This window comes from Phalacrocorax carbo, chromosome 8 (genome assembly GCF_963921805.1).
Source record: "Phalacrocorax carbo chromosome 8, bPhaCar2.1, whole genome shotgun sequence".
NCBI classification, from domain to species: Eukaryota; Metazoa; Chordata; class Aves; order Suliformes; family Phalacrocoracidae; genus Phalacrocorax; species Phalacrocorax carbo.
The window spans coordinates 16,220,769-16,244,608 of NC_087520.1; the positions used below are offsets into that span (position 1 = coordinate 16,220,769).

Genomic DNA, 23,840 nt, shown 5'->3' on the forward strand with positions numbered 1-23,840 from the left:
TGTTCTCGTTGGCGCCCTACATCCACTGTGCACACCTATTCCTGGTTTCAAAACATCACTGCAAGAAATCCCTTCCCCTGTGTGACAGGCACCTCCTCCAGCAGTTCAGCATGCCCGGGAGCATCTCTTACCCACCTCCCATCTCACTTTTCCCTCCAGACCTGGTGCAGGACAGCACAGGCTCTTACGACACCGGAAAGGCAGCAATGGGAGACGGCCAAGCTGTTCCACTACAACGTTGCTTAACGTGCCAGTATTACGAGAACCACCACACTATCCTGAGCTCCTTCAACTACAAAGGATTAAACTTGTTCATTCTCTTCTGTCCATGTATCTGGTAAGATACACCAAGAGGTGCAGACAAAATGAACTCTCCCAAACTGTTGGAAAGGATCATAATTTCCATGACAAGATGGGGAACAAGCATTTACCTGGCCACTTTGGAAAGACACTTATGCTTGCAGCTATCTGTATTGGGTTTGTGTGCCAAGGTTTTGGTAGCAGGGGACTACAGCTACTGTGAGAAGCTGCTAGAAGCTTCCCCTATGTCCAATAGAGCCAAGGCCAGCCGGCTCCAAGACAGACCCACCGCTGGCCAAGGCTGAGCCCATCAGCAACAGTGCTAGTGCCTCTGGGATAACATAGCTAAGAAGGGGAAAAGCTGCTGTGCAAGAGCAGACAGAGGAGAGGAGTGAGACCACATGAAAGAAACAGCCCTGCAGACACCAAGGTCAATCAAGAAGGAGGGGGAGGTGGTGCTCCAGGAGCCAGAGCAGAGATTCCCCTGCGCCTGTGGTGAAGACCCTGGTGAGGCAGGCTGTCCCCCTGCAGCCCATGGAGGTCAGTGGTGGAGCAGATATCCATGTGCAGCCCATGGAGGACCCCACGCTGGAGCAGGTGCATGCCAGAAGGAGGCTGAGACCCTCGGGGAAGCCTGCACTGGAGCAGGGTCCTGGCAGGAGCTGTGGACCCGTGGAGAGAAGAGCCCCCAAACTGGAGCAGATTTGCTGGCAGGACCTGTGACCCCACTGGGGGCCCACGCTGGAGCAGTTCATAAAGAACTATAGCCCGTGGAAAGGACTCATGTTGCAGAATTGCATGGAGGATTGTCTCCTGTGGGAGGGACCCCAGGCTGGAGCAGGGGAGGAGTGTGAGGAGTCCTCTCTCTGAGAAGATAGGAGTGGCAGAGATGACATGTAATGAACTGACCACAGTCCCCATTCCCTGTCCCCCCTATGCCACTGGGGAGAAGGTAGAGAAAATTGGGAATGAAGTTGAGGCTGGGAAGAAGGGAGGGGTGGGGGGAAAGTGTTTTAAGATACAGTTTTTATTTTCTTATTACCCTCCTCTGATTTGATTAGTAATAAATTAAGCTAATTTCCCCAAGTTGAGTCTGTTTTTCCCATGGCAGTAATTGGTGAGTGATCTCTCCCTGTCTTTACCTCAACCCATAAGCCTTTCAATACATTTTGTCTCCCCAGTCCAGCTAAGGAGGGGAGTGACAGGGTGACTTGGTGGCACCTGGCGTTCAGCTAGGGTCAACCCACCGCGCTACCGCAGCATCAGGTAGCCTGTCCGCAGCACTGCCAGCCTCCTGAAGCTCAACCCTGAAACTACCAGCAACATCATATCTGCTAGTTGCTGGCAGAAAACAAAGCAGGTGGTGACATTACAGAAGACAACAGCAACATCCCTGGGACGTGCTTTTCAAAAGTGGCCTTTGTTATTCCAACCATCCTATCGCTGTCACATAACAGCAGTGATTACTAGCTGAGTAAGACCAGAGCATTACTCCACAGAGAAAAGCTTCTGTAGGTGAATGCTGTGCCAGAGTAGCTGCCCTTCACCACTGGCAACAGCTGCAGCGAGCTCCTGGGCCAAAATCTCCGTCTACGGCGAATCCACATGTACAATATCTACCTTGTGTGGTACTCAGCAGGGTGGTATCTGTGCTGACACTGGAAAAAAAGCACTCACAACATGAAAAACGATGCCTTAGCTTTGACCTCTGACTCTCCTAAATCTCACGTGCTTGGTAGCTATCTCATAACGCTTTACAAAATACAAAACTAAATCAGAGCAAGCAGGAAAGTGACAAGGTATTAATTTAGGCAAAACTCTATGGCTGTAACAGTTGTTGCACAAAAAAGGTCAGCAAGCCGGTGAGGAGGACCAAGGGTGCCAAACCTCACACTAGCAAATGCAGAGCAGCGGGTGCTGCACCAGAAGGCTGTGCTGCCATGCAGTGAGACCTGGATGGGCTGGAGAGCTGGGCCGAGGGGAAACTTACGAAATTCAACAAAAACAAGTGTAAGGTCCTGCACCTGGGGATGAACAACCCCACGCACCAGTGCAGGTTGGGGGTGACCTGCTGGAAAGCGGCTCTGTTGAGGAGGACCCGGGAGCGCTGGTGGGCAGCCGGTTGGCCATGAGCCAGCAATGTGCCCTTGTGGCCAAGAAGGCCAATGGTATCCTGGGGTGCATTAGGAGTGTGGCCAGCAGGTGGAGGGAGGTTATCCTCCCCCTCTACTCTGCCCTAGTGAGGTCACACCTGGAGTACTGTGTCCAGCTCTGGGCTCCTCAGTTTAAGACAGACAAGGAACTACTGGAGAGAGTCCAGTGGAGAGCTATGAAGATGATGAGGGGACTGGACCATCTCTCTTATGAGGAAAGGCTGAGAGACGTGGGTTTGTTTATCCTGGAGAAGAGAAGCCTGAGGGGGGATCTTCTCAATGCTTATAAGTATCTGAAGGGAACATGCCAAGAGGATGGGGCCAGACTCCTTTCAGTGGTGCCCAACGACAGGACAAGGGGCAATGGGCACAAATGGGAACACAGGAAGTTCCACCTCAATATGAGGAAAAACTTGCTTACCTTGAGGGTGAGAGAGCATTGGAAGAGGCTGCCCAGACAGGTTGTGGAGTCTCCTTCCTTGGAGACAGTCAAAACCCACTTGGATGTGTTCCTGTGCCCCCTGCTCTAGGTGTACCTGCTCAAGCATTGGGGTTGGATGGGATGATCTCCAGAGGTTCCTTCCAACCCCTACCATTCTGTGATTCTGTTCTGACAGACACAGAGCTGGCGCCAGGTCACAGTGAAAGCACAGATAGAATCAGCCCCACCTCATCCTGCCTCAGAAGTTCGATTTATAGGGCAGCGAAGCTCTTTAAACAGACTGCTTTACGTTCACGGCTAACAGGGCAGAAACACACCCATTAAGTAAATGACTATTACTTGTGCAGGCTTCTGCCAAGAAGCACCTCTTCACAGAAACACAGGGAGGTGATCAAAGGCTCACTCCTTGCTTCTTGTTCTTTCAGGAATTCAATGGAGTTTGAAACATTCTTGCAGGTGAAAAATATTACCAGATATGTAAATGCCTCTAGTATTTGCTTATAGTTGTTCAGCTATTTTTTCAAATATAATTCAGGCATATTAACTGCAAATACAGGGCCTAACTATAAACCATGTGGAGCATTTTAGGGCACTTGTCTCCAAGTGGGGACATGTTCCTCAGAAATGCCAGATGCAACACTAAAGCAGAGAAGCAAAGCTGCACCTGCGCTTCCCAGCTCTGCCAGGGCCATTAGCTTGGCCTCAGCACTGCTGGAGCCCCAGTGGAAAGTGAGGTGAAAGCATCTGCACAGCAGGTTGAAGGGGAAGCAGCCGAGGCAGAAGAGGAGTGGCTTTGTGTTTTCTGAGTGATCAGAGCCTGAGATGCCATTGTCAGTGCGAGAATCACAGGGCTGAGTTGCTAACTTCACACCCCAGCAGCTTCTACAGAAAACTGTCTGTCTGATTTTGATCTGGATGAAAGTTAAGAAAAAATATTTGCCAGCTAATTTCCCACTATCAATAATTTCCAGGGAACAATTCTAAAGGGACACAATTTTGCTAAAAACAAACAAGGCAAAGAGATGTGACAAAATTCATTCCAAGCCAGAGCATTTCCAGGTTCCAAAACATTTCACAAACTCCATGGGGTAAAGGGAATTTTCAAGTTTGGACCACATTTTTAGTCTAACAACTAATTTGCTTCATAGGTTTTACAAACCAGTAGCATACAGAACAGGAGAGTGCATTTGCTCCAACAGATACAGCACCACAATTTAACTTACACACCATTCACCTAGAGCTGAGTTGGGCTGCAGGAGACATTCAAACAGGCACATGACTGTGTTCTCTCTTGTGCGTTGCTGAACAGCAGCAACAGCCAGTGACCAAGGAAAGCACACAATGCTCTGATTTCCTGCAGCGCGTGAACTTTTGAACTGCAAGTACTTTACCTCCATCAACAGTCACGACACAGGGAAAAGAAAAGGCAGCATCAGCTAAAAAGAACAAATGCAAATGTAGCTATGTAAAGTGCTATAGCTGATGGCACTGCCCAGAAAATGCCTGATTGGAGAATTTCCTTTGTTTGACAGCATACTTTGCTGGAGGGCTGCAGTGAACCACGTGCAGCCGAGTGCTCTATCGCGGAGGTGATTAGAAATGATAGGGCAGTAGCTCAGCTGTAATGTCCTCACTCCTGCCAAGTGGAAGATGCCAAATTACTGTTGGAAATAGCCCCTTTTGATGCCTTAAATGGAAGGCCTGGAAATGAGAAGCACTTTCCTGAAAGATCAGTCTCCGGTTGTTTTTCTGTCCCAGCACCAAACCTGCTCTGCTTGCAGGTCTGGTGCTGTCTGCACAGACAGGAATGGACCTTGTGGAACCAGATTTCCTTTGCAGAACTGCACACATTTGCCTTCGCCCTTTGTTCGGTACATAAAAATGTCCACCCAGGCAGGATTTTCCTCATGCCCTAATGCAGCTCTTTCTCTAGTTGCCTGCAGCCTGGCTAATTCTGTACACACAGGACTGCAAACTAGACCTGCCAGCTCCCATGTTAAAGTATCAGATAAAAACAAACACTGTGTTACAGGGATTCAGATCCACACAAGGACATGCTTTCGATTCCTGGAACGTTAGTGTCACAGTTTGGTGTCACGTCTGACTCTCCCAGCAAAGCACGTAAACTAGTGTGCCAATTCAATTACACTGGCTTATTAGGATTAGCAGACAGCAACCCCCTCTGCACTGACACAAAAGTTTCCTGCCTCCCATTTTTTAATGTGCTGCTTCTAGTTCAGACGACAATGCGCAGGTCCCTTGAACTATGAGGATTACAAATGCAAAGAGGAGCTGATGCTCTCTGCTGCATCAGGGGGTTCACCTGCATGGGATGAAAGAGCTTCCCTAAGGGAAATTACCCTTCCCTGCAGAAGCTGTGCTGGCTCCCAACATTTTGCAGCCAGGGAGCTAGTAGCGTTATCCTTCACATGGCTCTGTGTGTATCCTACAGAGAGCAAGCCTCAGCTCATGCAGTTTGATGCGCTAAATCAGGGGCCTTGACTGAGGTTTCAGCTGATAATCAAAAAATCTATGGGTCTGACATGTAGCATTGCTCACTAGAAGCAAGCAACAGCAGCCTGGGAAAATGTACCTGAGAGCTCGGCCCCGAGCTGCAGGCAGGCAAAGTTAGAATTGTTGTCAAAACATTCAAGCTCCGCTTCTGAAACCACGCTCTAACTGTCTAAATCTTGTGAACATGGCTTCTTTCATCCATATTTTCCTGCATATAAATTTGACAGGCAGAAACATTTACTTTGCTGGAACGCTAAAAGCGCCTGGCATTCAGTACTGATCTCTGGCTCGCTGTAATTCAGCTCCCCTTTTCGAGGTGACACTCTCCCTTTCCACTAAGGACTTTTCAGCAGAATGATACAGGCATCTCTCAGGTTTCCTAGAAACCTGCCTCCAGCAGCACAACATGCATCCTCACAATCATGTTCTCCATTAGCTGTTCTCAGCCACAATCTAAAACGTCCTGTGCCTACTGATTGGCTTTTAGAGACTGTATCTGTGGCCATCTACGGAAAATCTAGGCACTTCCCAACCGGCCACCCACAGAACAAGCTTGGGGGGAGGAGGGTTTTCATGGAGCAAGAGAAAAGCAAACACTGGTGTGTGTGAAGAGCTTCGGTTGTTGAATATGTCAAGAAAGTAATGTTTGGATTGAGGAAAGCCAAACAGATGTAGCAGAGCTCTGCCAGGAAAGGATGGCTCTGTTATCCAGTTCATATCTTCCTTAAAACTTCCCTGCACCACTGCCAGGCCAGCTCCCCTCCTGCCCAGGCTCCCTCCCCTCAGCCCTCCCTGAAGGTACCAGTGCAGCCTCCCAGCCTGACAGTCTGCTGGCACACAGTCCTCCCCTGCCTCCCCACCAGCCATGCTTCCTCCCTATGAAATTCGCCTCATTTCTGCTGAGGTTTGTTTAAACTCTTCAGACTATCCCCACCACACCCTCCCTATCCCTAGCAGTACCAGCACAAGTTACATCCCCATTTTTATGAAATGCAGTTAGAAATTAACTGATCCCTATCCATATTGTATTCAGTCCAGACCAAAAACATCACCCCACAGTCACGGCCACAAACACAGATTGGAAATACCTGGGCAGGGCTTCCTTCATTTCTAACTCACCTATTTTGAAAACATTGATACAGTTTACATTTTTAATCATTTTTGGTTTTTTAAGTGTAATCCACCTTACAGTAACAGTTATTCCCCTTCCCTGAGGCATCTCAAAATTAATAAAAGGGGAAAAATTAAATACCTTGCTTAGAACTCAGAATATATTTTGGTCAGAAATGCTGCTCTGGTACCATATAACTCTAACCTGCATTTCCCAGCTGGATAAGACCCCTGCCATGCATTTTGGTGCCTTCCTGCAGAGGAGGATATGGGCTGCCTAGAGCATCCTGCACCCGCTGGGAAACACCTCTCAGAGAGAAGTGCAAAAGTTTCTTGTCTTGCAAATAGCCACAGTGTGAACAGCAGTATAACTCAGAGACCCTGAGCTTTCTGCATCACTGTGCCACTACGTTCTCTGAGTAATGATTTTGAATAAGAAACATGGCACTTGACATAAATACCCAGGTCTCTCCCCTGCCACAATGGAGGGAGTACTTTAGCAGTTACACCTCTCTATTCACATCTAAAACTACAATAAAATAACAAGCCAATAAAGTGTTCTGAAAATGTTGGTGAATAACCACAATTAATATAAATTTTGCTTAATGAAATATTTCACCTAAAAAAATCATTTCAATTTTGAAAAATTTGTAAATCTTCAGGGTGTTTAATAAAGCTTAAATAAATATCAAAATAAGTGACTGTAGAAGAATGTTAGGTTTATAAGTGGAGAAATAAAACATCTTTCTTTTTCCCCTCACATTTGACCAAAATCAGCATGAGTTTGTAACTTGCTTTGGTTGATCTTGGTCTGCTTTTTTATAGATAAGTTTTTCCTCAAAAAATGTGTATAGCCCTAACTGACTCCCATTTACATACTCAGTGACATTAACCACTATAAAACTGGGAATGGGCCAAACCTCTGCTAATTATTAAGTTCCAAACTTTTTCACATCTATAGTGTTAAACATTTACATTTGTAACAATCCAAGTGCTTCCTAGTGCCCATTTCAAACATCAGACATCCAGTAATTCACACCAGAAGGGCTCACAATGGTAAGGTTGGAAGGTTACCAAGGCTGGAAGTTAAAAGTTTGAAAATATTTTCTGTTTTATTCTTTTGGATTATTGTGGAACAAAAAGAAACTTCAAAGCACTACAGCCTACTGGCATACAAAGCTGAAGTCTTTAATCACCTGTTTTGTGGTGGGATTTCATGGCTGTGTGTGGATGTGCTGCACTTTAAGTGGCACATATTACCTGTACCCAAGGGCAGGAGATAAGCACACATGTATGCTAATGCAACATAACATATAACACACTATATAATGTACTTTCTGTCATCTATTTTTTCTTTATTCCAAACCTCCAAGCTGGGTCTGACTAGGGCATTTCAGGCAGGCGCTGTATGCCTGTGGGAAACAATGAGGGACATGCATAGCTTATTTTAATTTAATCAGTGCTATCCACTCTTAAAACCAGCTATTTGAGATCCTACTGCCAGGAGCTGTATTTGTAGGGAAACAAGTACAAAACGAAGTAAAAGGCAAGGGAAGAAATTGAGAGCTTGTAACTGCACAGGAGCTAAAGAAATTTTGGCTGAAAGATGGGGGGGGGGGGGGGGGGGGGAAGGACAGAAGCCATCACAAGTCTGTAAGTCCTATCCACCTCTAACCAAACCCCACTCTCATGCGACCTCTGGCACAGGGCTGCTGAGGACACCAGAAAGCAAGGTGCAACAGCTCCTGCACCTCTGTCCAACCCGTCACAGGTGCACCCCAACCATGTGACCATGATGTTTAGCTAATTCAATGCCGAGCAGCCTCCCATGCACCTCTGCACTTAGAGAATCCACAGAGCTTCACACAAAGTGGTATATTCTGACGAACACTTATCGGTCATCACAATTTTTCCAAATTGCTTCTGATTGAGTGCTTACATCAAACACTTTTGTTGCTGAGTGCTGTTCTGTACATCCATTACAAAGACAATTCCCTAGAACAAACTGCCTGTCAAACCCTCAGTTTTCCATGCAGGCAGCCGGCCATGTACCTGACCTGCCAGACTATCAGATGACGATGAGAAAAGACTAGGGAGAGAAAATGAGATGTCAATGTCATGTACTGGCTCTTGTGCACTGCCAGGAGAAACAGATTCAGCCATTTCTTCCATTCACTCAAGCATCTGCAGGTCTCTGACCACAGGAAAGATGCTGCTCTTGCTCTAAAAAGAAAATGTTTGGGGAACTGAGATCTTCTCTCTATTAACAAAGTACCCAGGACACAGGGCTGTATGGTCCAAGTCTTTAGGACACACACATTTGTTTACAACAGTGTCAGGCTGTCCTGTCGGGTTTCTTTGAGGAGCAGAAGCAAGAGAAGGGCAACTTTCAAAGCTTTTCTTCAGGCCAAACCTGAACAGATTTTTGAGGGATAAAGGCAAGTCTGTCACTTCTCCCAAATGAATTTCAAAGGCCTACTGAGAATAAAGATGCCATAAAACAGCTTACAAAAAGTTATTTTGCAACCGTCCATAGTGGGCAAAGTAAATACCAGCTCCCCTGCCCAAATCTGTCATCTCTGTTCTGCAGCTGTAGGTCTAGGCCTGAACAGGACTGATTCCTTGAAACACTACTGAGCCACTTTTTCTGCTTCTGAGCAGAGAAGGAGATTGTTCTAGTGCAGGGCACTGAAAGGGCACAGCTGTGACTGGCAATCTTTGGAGCTCAGTCAGGTCAGTCAGATATTCTTATGAAGACTGATGAGTCGAGAGATGTTGAGTGGTTTCCTGGTAAGTAAAACAGTTGAAGAACCAGCTGGTCAGACACAAAATCTGATGCTTTTGGACAATAAGCCATTTCAAAGCAAACTTTTTTTCAAAACAAAGTCTAGAAATTTTTCACTATAAAAATGGCACAACTGGACATTTTAAGCAAAGTGAATTCCTGCTGTGAGCTCTTACAAAATTAAACAGCTGTGCCGGGCTCATCATTGAGAGTTTAGGTTTGGGTGATCTTGGATCAAAATCAAAATGTTACTCACATTCAACAGGCTCGGATTCCCAACTGAAAGTGGTGCTGCTTTCTGCTGGTGCTGTCAGGGTAAGAGCTGGGTCTATAGCTCTAAGCCCAAAAAGATTCAGGTATTGAAAAATATTTAAGTTCTTTTCTCTTTTTTTTTTTTTTTGGGGGGGGGGGGGGGCAGGGGCAGAGAAAAGAAAGAGCAAACATAGCTAATCCCTTATTCCTTGATTTTCCTTTCTACTGTAACTGAATTTGACCACAAATGGCAATGTAACCATCCCCACTGCACGCTACCATGGAGGTACAGAAAGCAGTCAAAACAAGAAATTCCCCCTGCTTAAGCAATCTGCTAATCTGAACGTTTCCATGACGAATATGGAAATGTCTGATTCTAGCCACAAATTTTGTCATGATTGGCTGCAGACTGTAAAAACACATGAAAAATCTCTATTTCTGCAGCTAGTGGAAACCAGAGATGCACTTGTGCGTGCATTATCTGCTGTGCTGGCCCTCTGCCTTTTAGTGTTGTTGGGGGGGGGGGGGAAACCCCAAACCACAACTCATTTATTGTTTTATTGCTTATGTTTGCTGGAGGTTATACAAGCAACTTGAAATTCTCAAGTCCATCTTAATCTTCTACCTAAGCACTAACTGCTAACATACTAAGAGAGGAGCACTCCCTCTCAGCTTTGTTGGTGTTTGTTACATACTGAGCTCTTAATGTTTTTTCCTGTTCCCAGTACCCCCAAGCTCTTATATCTTCAGGGTTTTTAAAGTGACAGCAATCCCAGAGTCAGAGGGTGGATGAGTTTGGAAGGGACCTTGGAAGACTGTCTCATCCAATCCCCTCCTCAAGGAAGGGTTAACTACAGCAGGTTGATCAGGACTGTGTCCAATTGGGTTTTGAGTTTCCCCGAGGACAGAGACTCCACAGTCCCTTTGGGCAGCCTGTTCCAGTCACCCTCACAGTAAATTTTTTTTCTTATAGAATCATAGAATGGTTTAGGTTGGAAAGGACCTTTTGAGGTCATCTACTCCAACCCCCCACAGTGAGCAGGGACATCTTCAACTACATCAGGTTGCTCAGAGCCCCGTCCGACCTGACCTTGTGTGTTTTCAGGGACAGGGCATCTGCCACCTCTCCAGGCAACCTGTTCCAGTATTTCACCACCCGCATAGTAAAAGGTTTTTTTCTTATGTTTAAGCGGAATTTCTTGTGTTTCAGTTTGTGCCCATTGCCCCTTGTCCTGTCACTGGGCACCATTGAGAAGAGCCTGGCTCTATCACCTTTACTCCCCTCCATCAGGTGTTTATACACTCTGATAGATCCCCTGAGCCTTCTCTGCTGCAGGCTGGACAGCCTCAGCTCTCTCAGCCTCTCCCTGTATGTCAGATGCTCCAGCCACTTAATATTCCTCATGTGCCCTCAGTGGACTCAGCCCAATAAAGTGCCATCTCTCCTATACTGGGGAACCCAACACGGGACATGGCACTGTGTATGTCTCACCAGTGCTGGGCAGAGGAGAAGTATCACCTCCCCTGACCTGCTGGAGATGCTCAGTCAAATGTAGCCCAGGAGGCTGCTGGCCACCTTTGCTGCAGGACACTTTGCTGGCTCACAGTCAGCTTGTCCGCCAGGACCCCAGGAATGCTGCGCAGCTTTGCTGGTCTGAGGCACAAGCAAAACAAACATGGAAGAAAGATGCATTATCTTTTGCTAGGCCAACTCAGAATGCTGGAAAAGTCAGACAAGAGGAACCCCAACAGTGAATGAAGTTAAAATGCTCTCAGCTGAGGAGATCAGAGGAAAAAATTTCTAATGAAATGTACAAAAAAACCCAAAACTGTGGAACTGCCCCAAGCCACTACCAAAGCAAACAGAACAAATCTCAGTGTCGCTATCCAGGGACACTGCAGCAACAGGGAAAGCTTCTGCAGTTTTACTGATAGGACTGCAAATCTAAGAAGTAGAAATCTTTAGAAATCTTTATCCCACAGGACAGGGCAATATGACTCATAACCTGCCTAGACAAAATGCCCAATTATATTGGATGAAGTTTTCACATTCAAGCCAATCAAATTATCTCCTTCCCTACAAACCCACAACACTGTCCACTGCCAGAGAAAAGGTCTTGCACTTGATGGACCACTGCTCTCAGCTTCAAGGCAATTTCTGTGCTAGCCCTGCCTTTATTGATTCAGGCTCCCCATTTTCATTAAAACAAGGAATTAAATCTTTTACTCTTGAACAGTACTACAATATATCCTCCAGCATTGCTGTTTGCAGCTGGAATAACTGAACTAGCCACCAGTCCCATTGCCAGGGCTCCGGACCTGGCCACGAGTGGGGTGTGAGGGGGACCAGCGCAAGCAGGCCCATGTCCTGCACTGAAGCTGGAAGGGTTCAGCATGGGCTACTTGAGCCCACTCTGCCAGGACCCACCATGTGCTTACTGATACTAATTGATCTCTGGAAACTCCTTACTTTAGACATGACCTCTTTATTTTACCTGTTCTCAAACAGGTTTTTGCTTTTAGTTTATTACACCAAAGATACATAGCTTCAGATACTGTGTGAGCTGCCTAGCTAGAAAAGACTGTACAAATTGTCTTCAAATTACTTGGAAGACCACATGTTTACCAAGAAAACAGTGCCTTTGCACACTGCATCTCTTATAACTATTTCCTCAAGCCCTTGTTTTAGCAGCAATATTTAACTGCTACATAAATCCTGAAATAGTCAAATAAACACATAAATATAATAAATAATAAGATAATAGTAGATGATAATCTAATAATAAAATAGATAATAAACAATTTATAAAAGATAGACACAGTGATAGCAAATGGAGCAGTTACACCTGGGCATCATTAGCAAGGTGTGCCCTCTGGCACAGGAGGAAACCCCCAAAGCAGGCTGCATCAACAACCACACAGCCAGCACTGGGAAGAGTGATCCTTCCCCTCTGCTCAGCACTTTTGTGAGCACATCCAGAGTGTCGCAGTGAGTTTTGGGCTCCCCAGTACAAGACAGACATGGATACACTACAGCATTGTCAGCAGAGGCCACCGGGATGTTTGGGGGCTGAAGGAGATGCTGAGGGAATGGATGGGCAACACTTAAGAATCTGTCATGTAGTGGTGATCGACTTCCTCTGACTACTTAGCTCACAGACAAAGAACAATTTCAGATTGTATTCAAGCCCAGCACATATTAGTGTTTCTTTGCTGACAAGGTAAAGTGCTCACAAGTCAACGTAAAACACACCAAGCAGCCCACAGGCACGTGTGGCAAAAATGCCTCCGCCACTGCTGTTTGGAGATCTGGGGGATCCTCTTGGCATTGGTCTAAAGGAGCACCTGCAACTGGCTGAAGTCAGCTGAAACCAGCAGCGTTGTTCTGTAATGCTCTTTCCTGCCAGGTAAATAGTGACTAAAAGGTGTGAAATTCTGTACTGGTTTTGAAAATAGCCAAGAAAATCAGAGGATTTTCTTCCAACTTGCTCTTTCCAACTAGGTGTCCTACTAACCAGCAACACCACATGGATAATGCATCAGAGCCAAGAGGAGATAAGTCTGGGAACACAAGTTTTGATAAATATAGCTGAACAACCACTGCCAGGAGGCATCAGCAAGATTGAATCCCACTGTAAGTGTTCAAATGTGTGACCAGATGCTGTATTTTTACTGCTCGTGAACTCCAACAGAAAGCAATTTCTTCCATCCACTAGAGAGTTGAGCCAATCACAGGACAACAAAGTAGCAGAGAACAGATACATTCAGCCAAAAATTTTCTACATTTAGTGGAAATCAGATCCAGCTCCCAGGTTTCTGGCAGGTGGATAAGACACCCCTTGGTGTCACAGCAGCCACCATGCCCAGCACATCACGTTCAGCTCTCGTGTACTTCGCAGTGCCTAAACACAACTCTCTCAGCTTCAGGTGTGACTCAATGCTTAGACAATTAGAATTAGACAGTTATGCTTACATTTTAAATAATATCATACACATCCCAGACGATTGTACAATTATGGTTGCATTATAATAACACAGAAGGGTGAATGGTAAACCATGTAAAATTTTACCCTGCCCTACCTGTCTTGTACCAGGAGCACAGAATTTTACACTTGGTCACAAACTAGGCAGAATCAAATCCCCTGCACAGCCCTTCCCCATTTATCCTTAAAGTGATTATTTGATGTTTCATATTTCCTAAGACATGCTTTAATTTAAATTGCTAGAAAATGCATACCAACTTGCAATTCAAAAGTATCCGTATAAACCGAGCAACAGATCCAGTGGAAATAGAGACCTACCCTAGAAATACTGGGAGACTGTTAAATGCAGAGGTTCTGGCAGGGAGTATTTCCAAATAGCAGAAAGACTTGCCTAAGTTAGAGTCTCGCTTTTTGTTTTTTAAACAATACTCATTCTGTACAGCACTGATGTGCCCATGGACAGTGCTTTCAACTTTCTGCTCAGCAGCACCCTGGAATTTTTGAATTAACCCTGAAGGAAACTGAGCAAAGCTCAAGCAAACACTACACAAGTGAGACCTCCTGAAGAATCAGCATCTCACAGCCAATATTCTATGGATTTAAGGATCAAAATCCCTGGGATTGCTGCTTGCTTTCTCATTTTTCATCAGCTTCTCCTCCTCCCCTTCTTTATGAAAACATCCTAATTTTTTTCCCCTCTTGATAATATTTATAAAACACACATCATTAGTACTGCACACTTGGTGTTGGATTACTGGATGTGTAACACTGCCTCTAACCATACTTTCTGAGAAAAAATGCTACAAGGTATTGGGAAGAATTTGCTGTTTTATTCCCCTCTCAAAGGGTTTACAAAGCATGGGATTTGGGAATAAGCAGGTCTCTTCTGCAAGTGCCCTGCATATGGAGCCACTGAGTTTCTCCTCCTCGTACATGCCTGTATGAAGAATTACAATATTTCAGATGCTTTTCACCCCCCAAGCCCCTCCACAGCAATTTCCTTATGCCCACACGTTTCCTCCACCACCTTGCATTCCACTCTCCTTCACAAATTACACCTCACATAAACATTGCTGGGTTACTTGCAAGTGGCACATGTTCATTTTCTCCTCCCTTCCTAATATAAATTTCACTCCTAGCAAATATATAAAGGGACAGTAAAAGCAAAACAGGAGGTCTTACCTTTTGATGGTCTTCTTTGTTTCGTTTGTAGAGAAGAGAACGTACCCATTACAGCACCCATTGCAAAAGCTACTTGTGAGTTTTTGGGGAGGATTTATTTTGGCTGGGGTATTATTTTTTTTTTTAATTATTCTCACCCCAACCCCCCCACCCCCCACAGCCAGTGAACAAAATCTGTGTGAAATGCCCCCAAGAACAAAACAAAACAGAGGAAGTCAAGAGAAGAAAGAAAAGAAGAAAGGAGGAGGGAAAAAGCAAAGCACTGCAGCTCAGTGTTCAGCAAGCGTTAAGCTTTGAGGGTTTTTTTTTTTTTTTAAGTCAACACACATGCACTGACTCACAGCCGGCTGCACTGTTATTATTCAAAACAGCTCCCCATCAAAATTTAAATGCTAGGTAGATTCCCTCAGACCAGAGCTAGCAGCAGATGCATCAAAATATTTACTGGAGCACAGCCACATAAACACACAGGGTAATTCTTCCTCCCATTCCCTTATGGCTCCAACCAGCAGCCTGTAGGTCTAGCGAGGGAGCATCAGTGCATCTCTTCCAGTAAATACTACACTGGAGTCCTGTAGACATGTCGAGGGTCTCAGGGGGAGGCCTGGGCTTTGGGATGGGTACCAATTTGGAATGAATGGAAATCTGAGTGGGAAACGGTAGCGAGTGAGGCATCAAAGCCGCAGCTGCACAGACTGCATGCTCCTGCTAATCAAGAGTCTGACAGAAAGGTAGGAAGCAGAAATCCCTAACAGTCTTCTCAGGCAGAAAAGTCAGGGGAAAATACATAAGTGCAACACAGGAAAACAGAATATTTTACCACAGTCCCTTTCCTGCGCATTCCTTCTCATGCACCAGAAGCACATGCAAGACAGTTGTTAATAACTTATTTTCCTGCAAAGTATGTATGTGCACATCCTTTTTAAAGGCATTAAAACAACAAACTGTTGAAACAAAATTCTGCAAATGCCAGGTGGCTCGAAGGAGGTAGGCAATTTCTGGCATTTTGTTCAGTTCTTTCATATGTCAAAAAATCAGCTATGCATCTTGTTAGGTTTTCTCAGAAAGTGCGATAGCAAGTGCTCAGGTACAGAAAGAGTTAAAGATACCAAGGCAGCCATAAGAACCAGAATTAATTTGCTATTTGCACATGGTGACTGAGATTAAGGCAGCATCTGTGCCAACAGTGTATTTGTCTGAAGAAATTCATTCCTACACCAGCAACCAAAGCACCTTGTCTCAACAGGTTTCCCCAGCTTCCCTGTAACTTCAGAGTAAAGATTTCATCAACCACAGATCCCAGAGCTCCCAAGATCAGCAGCTGCACAGCATCAGTGTCCCTGGAGGTAAAGCCCCATGTTCCCTTCTGCTCACACGCTGCTAGCAATGCTATCTTTGCATGCACAGGTGTACTTGCATCCCTCGTGTATACCAGCAAAGAGCTTAGAGTTAGTTGCTAGTCACAAAAGACATTACACAAAACGGGGTTTTTACCTTTTGTCTTGTTTTAGGACTCAAAATACAAGAGTTAAAAAGTTTTTCTGAGCAATGTCTGAGGTAAGGTCGTGTTTAGATGCCAAAATCCTGAACTGAAATGTATCATTTTGCAGGCAGGTGCAAAGTGCCCAAGACTTGGGGCACACAGTGCTTCCACTGTCATTATGGGGGAGTCTGTCCTGGTATGTGCAATACCTATTCCCCCCCACCCCAGATTCCTCCCCCAGGCTGGCCCATGGCTGTGGCCCTGCAGCCTGTGGGCTAATAGGCTTCTCCGGCCACCCGGACCCAGATGGGGGTCTCTTGGATTACGGTGATCTCCACAAACCATTGAAAAGCTGCATGCGATTCTTAAGCTCTTTTTTATTTAAATATTTGTAATTCTTTTATGCATATTTTACATCTGTTTACACATTAAAATTAGATAGGTTACAGCACGCATGTGGAAAACCACCGCTCTTGGTATTTGTGCACACATCGAAGGCTGGAGGGTGACCAGAGACTGCGGCAGATGTGGACTCACATAACAGTGGCTGCTTCATGCCACAGTTGCTCAGATGAGAAACCAGTAGCTGAGGACATGCCTGGATGTGTCATTTCTAAGGCAAACAGTGATCAAAGAGAGATGGTGGGCCTCCTGTTCGGCAGGCTGGGTTTGCACCTCCTGTGCCACCTCAGTGATGCCCTTACTGGACACAGATGCCATGACAGAGCCTCCACGGGCTGAGTGGTCATCCCTAGATCAGGCTTTCACCAGTGGCTGAGGGCTGTGGTGGTCCTGCCTCCCCACAGTAGGAGGTCTCAGTGCCACCTCTGGACTTGCTATTAGCATCAAGACAGCTAAAAGCAACAGCTGCCACTGGGATGCTGTGCTCCCCTGCCCTCTGCTCCCAGGCATGATGTCTCCAAGATGTCAAAAATGGGAACCTCCTCAATCTAGGCAAAGTTGTCACTAGCAGGAGTCAGTTAACTGCAACTCCTGTCACGTTGTGCACTCGCAAAACCACACCTCAGTTGACTCAAGCACTGGGAAGGTCAGTGTTGTGTTTGACAGTACTGATGTATTAAAGAGCTCCAAAGTAAATGGTTGCAAAAAAACTACACGGATTATCATAGAATCATTTAGGTTGGAAAAGACCTTTAAGATAGGTTTACGGTTAGACTAAATTAACACTGTCAAGTCCACCACCAAACCATGACCCTACGCGCTACATCTACATGTATTTTAAATACCTCCAGGGTTGGTGACTCAACCACCTCTCTGGGCAGCCTGTTCTGATGCTTGACAACCCTTTCAGTAAAGAAATTTTTCCTAATATCCAACCTACACCTCTCCTAGCACAACTTGAGGCCATTTCCTCTTGTCCTCACTTGTCACTTGGGAAGAGACTGACACCCAGCTTGCTACAACCTCATTTCAGCAAAAAAGCATCTAGAAAGTAGCTAGTTTCAGGATTCCTCCTGGCATTGGCTGGATCCCAACCACGCAGAAAGAGATTGGCCTAGGAGTGGCAGATTAGGCTGCCCATATGGTGAGATACCCTAGAAAAAATTAATTTAGCACGATAAAAATGCACCCCTGATGCTGCACTGTTGTTTACTTGAAACAGCATGGTATATGAAAGCGGAGGGCAAATGCGAATATTCGGTTTTCTTCAAAACTTGAAAGTAAAAAAGATTTGTCTTGGCTGGAAACCAGTACTGACAGATCCCTATGAAATCATGGGGATAAATGGTTACACACATTTTCGTTTGTATGACTCAAATATACAGGAATGGGGACAAGAGGAGAGAACACATCTGTGCCTGGGCAGATGAGCACAGAATCCCAGATCACCAGTTCAAAAGCAACCATTTTCTCTCGCGGCCAAAAGTCAAGACCTCAGAGGAACAGAAGTATCATAAACACTAATGAATTTGGTTATTTGCAGCAGCGGGCAGGAATTCTCTTTCCCCAAAGGTGACTATCCAAATTTATCAACCTAAGAGATAATACTTGAGATGTAGTAAGTGCTGACGCTCACTCTCTGAGAAACAATATTTTTTAGAGTATTTCTTTCAGAGGTAAGATGAAGACTGAGCTCTGACAGTGACGGTGAAATTCACCATTCTATCTGTGTGGGTACCTAAGCCAGCATCCTGGGTAAGAGCTGCTATCAGAGGATCAAAAGCTCCTCTGGGAAAGGAGATATTGTACTGAACCTGACTGTAGCCCCCAGTATTGATTTCCAGTGTCCCAGAACCCAGCTGCTGCTCACTTCCTAGTGCAGTGACAAACCTCAGCTGCATGCTGTGGAGCTCTCTCATGGCATGATCCAGACAGAGCTCTTAAGAATTTGCTTGAACAGCTGAAGGCATGTGCTGCTTCATAATGCCTGTGCCATGCCTAAACCCACCCACATTCCGACTGGAAGTTTACCCAACGGGTGACTGACTTGACCATCCCAGGAGTCACTAAGGAGGGGAGAGCCCCTGCAGGAAAGGGCCACGAGCACTTCGCGCAGGCAACGGGCAGACACACACTGGGCATGCATGGACACAGCAACACATGAAAAGCATTAGTTGGGGTATGCCTCTGCCCCAACACAAGCCTGTGCACATACATGACCAAACACTCAGTGCTGGGTGCTGATCTCCCAAGCTAGATCGGCAGGGCAGATGCGTCATCACTAATTCATCGTTATTGTCAGCCAGCGATTAAAGCCCATTCCATCCTTTTACCACTACTACATACTGTATTGTAATAAATTCCATGTACTAACAAAATAATGACTGAATACTATTCACTGACCCTTCTCCTGTTTTCTTTAAGCCTCTAAACTCTATACCACTGTGTTTAATAAGTGAGACAAACATCAGAGCAAAGTAGACAGACACTGGCAGTGATGTAGGTGCTTATTTGTTGGATGTAGTCAGAGGTTTGGTCAGAATAAGCAGTTCATTATTTTTAATAAGTGCCAATATAGCATCTTCAGTTAGGGATATTCCTGATATTGCTACAGGATGGAGAACTCCTGGGAGCAAAGTCCCAGGATTTGGTACAGCTCTGCTCTCTGACACAGGATCAGGTCATCTTCCCACTAAAGACAACGACTGGTGTAAAATGGAGCTGGACCACACTTGGGTTACATCTATCCTGAACTAGGCATTTCTGGCATTTTTGTGGATGTATATAGGAAAGTAGAGAGGGAGGGTGGTTTTTTCATCATGTGGAACTACAGACCTTGCCAGGAGAAAACACCCTCCCTAAGCACAGTATCTAGGGAAGCAATCTCTGATTTATCAGCCATCCTCTCCTGCAAGGCAAAGCTGGCAACATTCATCTGTGGACTAGCAAGGGAATGCCTCAGACACACCCAGATTTTAAAACTTAAAGCATTGTTGAAATTCATTCTGATATATTTTTTCTATCTCCCAAAGAACAGCAATGAGCATTTGCGTAACAGGAACACAAATAAAACCTGAAAACTGCCTGTTTATAGCAAACCCTTGTCATTCACCCTGTATCTAACAGCTTTGAGTGGTTCCAAGTAGGTTCTGCTTTAAAAAGCCTAAAGCTAGAAGCAACCAATTCCTTTTCACTTCTGAGTATTTTAGGAATGAGACCTAGGCAGCATTGGCCAGAGTTTCCTTCTATGTGCTAAAGACTAAAGGAATTTCATCTTTCATATTCCAGTAACTAACAGCTGTTTCAGAGAAGATTTTATACTTAACCCATGAGGAGCTATTCACTTTAAGACAGAGGTGACTTTGTTTGCCTGAGCAGCTACTGTTTTTCTTGAGGCCGATATGTAAACAGAGTCCTTCTGACAAGCCACTAAGAGCATACAAGTAGCAGACCGGGAGCACGTGAGCACCAACACAGAAATGCCAGGGATCCTGCTTTCAGCTGTGTCCATTCAGCTGTGGCCTGGTCAGATGTGTGTAATTGAGACCCATGGACACTGGCCCAATTACCGCTCAGTGCTCTGGCACAAAATTGCCTCCAGCCATGGCGACAAGCTGGGTCCCCCCAGCAGCACAAATATTGTTGCTCTACAATACTCTGGGCATGGATTCCCCCATGAGGGTTGGCAGCTGAGGGTGAGCGGGAGGCATGAATTTTGCACCAATTGCACAGGCACTGATAGGGCACCCCCCTTGCAGAAGCTGCCCGTGCACCACGAAGGCTGCCCACAGGCTCTTGCCCTCTTTTCCAGCTCTCTCCGATTTTTAAAGCAGTTTATGAGACACTGAGGCTTGGCTATCGGTGGGGGGGTTAGGGGAGGGAATCAAAAGCAAGTGGGAAAATGTTCCTTTTCTAAGAGAAAGAAATGACAGTTTCTGTTGCTTAGCAAATTTTTAACCAGTTGCTGTCCTCAGACGTCTGTGCCAAAATATCCTCTGCCAAGCGCTTTGCATGACCCTAAGTCCAAAGCTCCACAGGAGACCTGGCAGGACCCCTTCTGAGGCACGACCTGCCCAATTGCTGGAATCACTGCATGCCTGGGGCTGAGGAGTTACAAAGAGCATACCTACCCCACCATGCCAGAGCACTCCGGACATTCCCCCAGCACCACTGAAGGACTCATCCTTCAGGTCATCCTGGTTCTGAGGCTCCCAGCAGCAGCACTCCACAGAGTCGCAGACCAACTAATGAAGACCAAGGTGCAAAAGCATGATAGGAAATGAATAAAAATAGCCCCAGCTGGATCCTGAAGTGGAAGAATTCATCACCATCATGACCACATGCATAGTGCTTGGGGTGCTGACAAGACTCCACAGTGCAGCCCCCTCAGGACTTGAACCCACAGGACTCCGAGAGGCAGAAGAAAGACAAGCACACCATTTGTCTTGCAGTAGTAGTCATTGTCTTCCTTTTCTTTATTTCTCTGTTGTTATTAAAAATAAAAATAATTATTTGGTTAGACTGCTAAGGTTTCGGTTACACTAGCCAATACATTTAAGGGGTGTTTCTTTACTACAAATATATATTATTAACTTACTGAAATTGTCCCAGTTCAAAGCAGGAAGGCAGACAGCTAAGAAAAGTCTATCCACTGAACAAACACACACAGCCACCACAAAGAACTACAGGGATAAATTGAAACACCATTGGACATTCTGCTCTGCCACTGGAAACCAGCTTGATCACAGAGGGACCAAAAATGAGGCAGTTTTTGCTGGTCTATATCTGTAAAAAGTGTTTGGGGATCTTTGTGGGTCATCATTTGCCTTTTTATCAATGTAAGGACATATTAGGTCTTCCTTCTCTAGATTTTCACCAAGTCAGAATTCACCATGTATGCATTTTTTTCCCTAGCACCTATTTTTCGGGAATGTTTCTTCAAAAAAAGCAAGAACACACAAGAGCCTAATTTCATCCTCTTTTTCTTCACTCACGAGCCATTATAATAAACGGGGACATTTTCAAAGAAATCTTTTTGCTCTCAGTAAGGACAAGGTAGCAACACAGTAGCTATTAAAAGATTCATTACTGTACCTCTACAGGCCCAAAGCAAATTCTCGTGATAGCTAAGCTTTGCTCGATCTCAAAAGCTAGAGATCCTCCCTTCTATTTTGATAGAAATATATTTTTCATTACATGAAAGCTAGTGAATAATAATGCTGAAAAATCAGATGGAATAGATGAGGCTTCAAGCTTTGGGATAATGTAGATTTTCATGTAAGACACTGACAATATTAAAGTGTTGGAAAGCCACTTGCTTTCCAGTCTATAGCAAATACAGCTATGCAGAACCAAACAAAATGTGATTGTCACTTAATGCCACCAAACAGGTAACAAAAAGCCAGGCGCCGAGGTCTAAGCAATAAGGGGTGCTCCTCCTATTTAACATCCTGAGAAGGAGAGCAAAGAACGGAGCTGGCATTTTGCATCCTATTGTTCAGGGCAAGCAGTCAAGCACCAGTCTCCTGAAATTGAGATCAGATGTCCCTGCTCTGGCCTGTCTTCTTGCAAATACCAAAACAGACCACCACTGCAGCTGCACAAGCATATGCATGGACATACATGTTTGTGTACTTAAAGAAAAAGAAAAGAGAGCAAGGTATTGTTCTGCTTATATGAGGCAGCATAGCGAGACCTGAAAACAAAGCTACATTATTGTCTGCTGGTTGTTCTTTATTGCAGTAATGAAACTGGGCAGAACTCCACAGAGCAGACCTAATGTTTGCCCTAAGGATGTCACACTCAAGAGATAGCCAAGAGCTCAGGAAGGGAATACTTCACATTTCTAGTGACAACTTCACCAAAGCATGAGGTAGATACAGGTTTACATCTTTGGTTGGACTGTTTCTTCTGTAAACAGGGGGAGACTGTTTCCAGATAAAACCCTGAAAGAATAGGAGAGGGAAGAAACCTGGGCAAAGTACTTGCCCAAAGGGTGGCATGAAGAAAGGATCGAGAGATGCTGTGGGAGCATCGAGCGGGGTCATCCTGGCACATTGCTGCCAGCAGGAGGGAGCAAATGCTGACAGATGGGTAGCAGGACACTGTGCTGAACCCTGTAGAGGTGATGACAAGAAACTTCAGCTAGGCATAAGGCAAGAGAGGCAGAAGATGATCAGAATAGACTGATAGCGTCGGTGTGCTAAACTAAAAAGGAAGATGGTGAACAACAGTGATAAGAATCCGGCTGGTGAAGGGACAGAGCCGAGGAGAGGCCAGGAAGCAGGAATAGGAAATGGCTGTGCTGCTTCCCAAAACATGAGGCTTCGGCAAAGGAAACTGTCAGTAAAAGGTGGGGTTTAGAGATAGGGAAACAGATAAACTGGAAGAATTTCATAACAGCATCCATCTGGGAGGGGAAGAAGGATGGGGATCAGTCCTGAAACCACACTGCAGAGCCACAATGCTTAGAGGAAGAGCATCTGACACAGCCAAGGAAGCCTGGGAGGAGGCTGCACGCAGAGGAATCGAGAACTGTAACCTTTTGTTCTCAGGATGTCATTACAGTAATGCCTGAGGATGAAAAACTCACATTTCAGTAATGAAAACCATCTATTACCCCATGAAATCTGTTTGAACACTGTGCCAAGTTAAGTCTTGCCTTTCAAATTTATAAAATCCATACAAGAGAAACTTCAAGATGGTTTGAAGCAGGAAACACTGAGGAATATTAGCCAGAAACATTAGGCCACAGAGAAGGCTGAAAAGCAGGAAGCTTTGCAGCTGCACTGCATCAGCTTCACCAAGAGTTAATGTCATTTGAAAAGTAGTATATGCATGTGAATGTAATCTGTTAAGGCATCTCGCACATACAGAATGAGATTTGTAAAGGGAATTTTGGCAGCCAGTGGGAACAGAAGATCCCAGAAGTCTGTTCTCTTTGCAGGAAGAGGGACCAGGGCAGAGATGTTGGAGCTGCATCACACCATGTCCCACAAACCCTGATCAACGCTGGCCTGTGTAAATGGAATACAATAACCTGGCTGCCAGATAGGCATCTAGTCCCCCTCCCTGCGATGGCACTGGCACCAGCAATGGCAATATTCACAAAATAGGCACTTAGCTGCTAAAAACACCACAGGGAACATCAAGCAGCCAACACTAAGTACCAGGTACCTACACAAACCCAAAGCTCAGTAAACAACCTTTTTATCTCAATACATAAACATTTCTA

The 23,840-nt window shown here is 45.3% G+C and overlaps 2 protein-coding genes across 2 annotated transcripts in view; one reads left to right on the top strand and one right to left on the bottom strand.

Annotated features, from left to right (window-relative positions):
* The window catches only part of KCNIP1 (potassium voltage-gated channel interacting protein 1), a 298,956-nt gene extending 283,546 nt beyond the window's left edge, over positions 1–15,410 (bottom strand). Inside the window, exon 1 of the mRNA XM_064458911.1 lies at positions 14,722–15,410. Within this exon, the coding sequence (XP_064314981.1) occupies positions 14,722–14,782 (61 nt within the window). The 5' untranslated portion in view covers positions 14,783–15,410. The remainder of the gene's footprint in view (positions 1–14,721) is intronic.
* Positions 1–23,840, top strand: part of KCNMB1 (potassium calcium-activated channel subfamily M regulatory beta subunit 1) — a 182,373-nt gene that overhangs the window by 34,856 nt on the left and 123,677 nt on the right. The window lies entirely within an intron of this gene.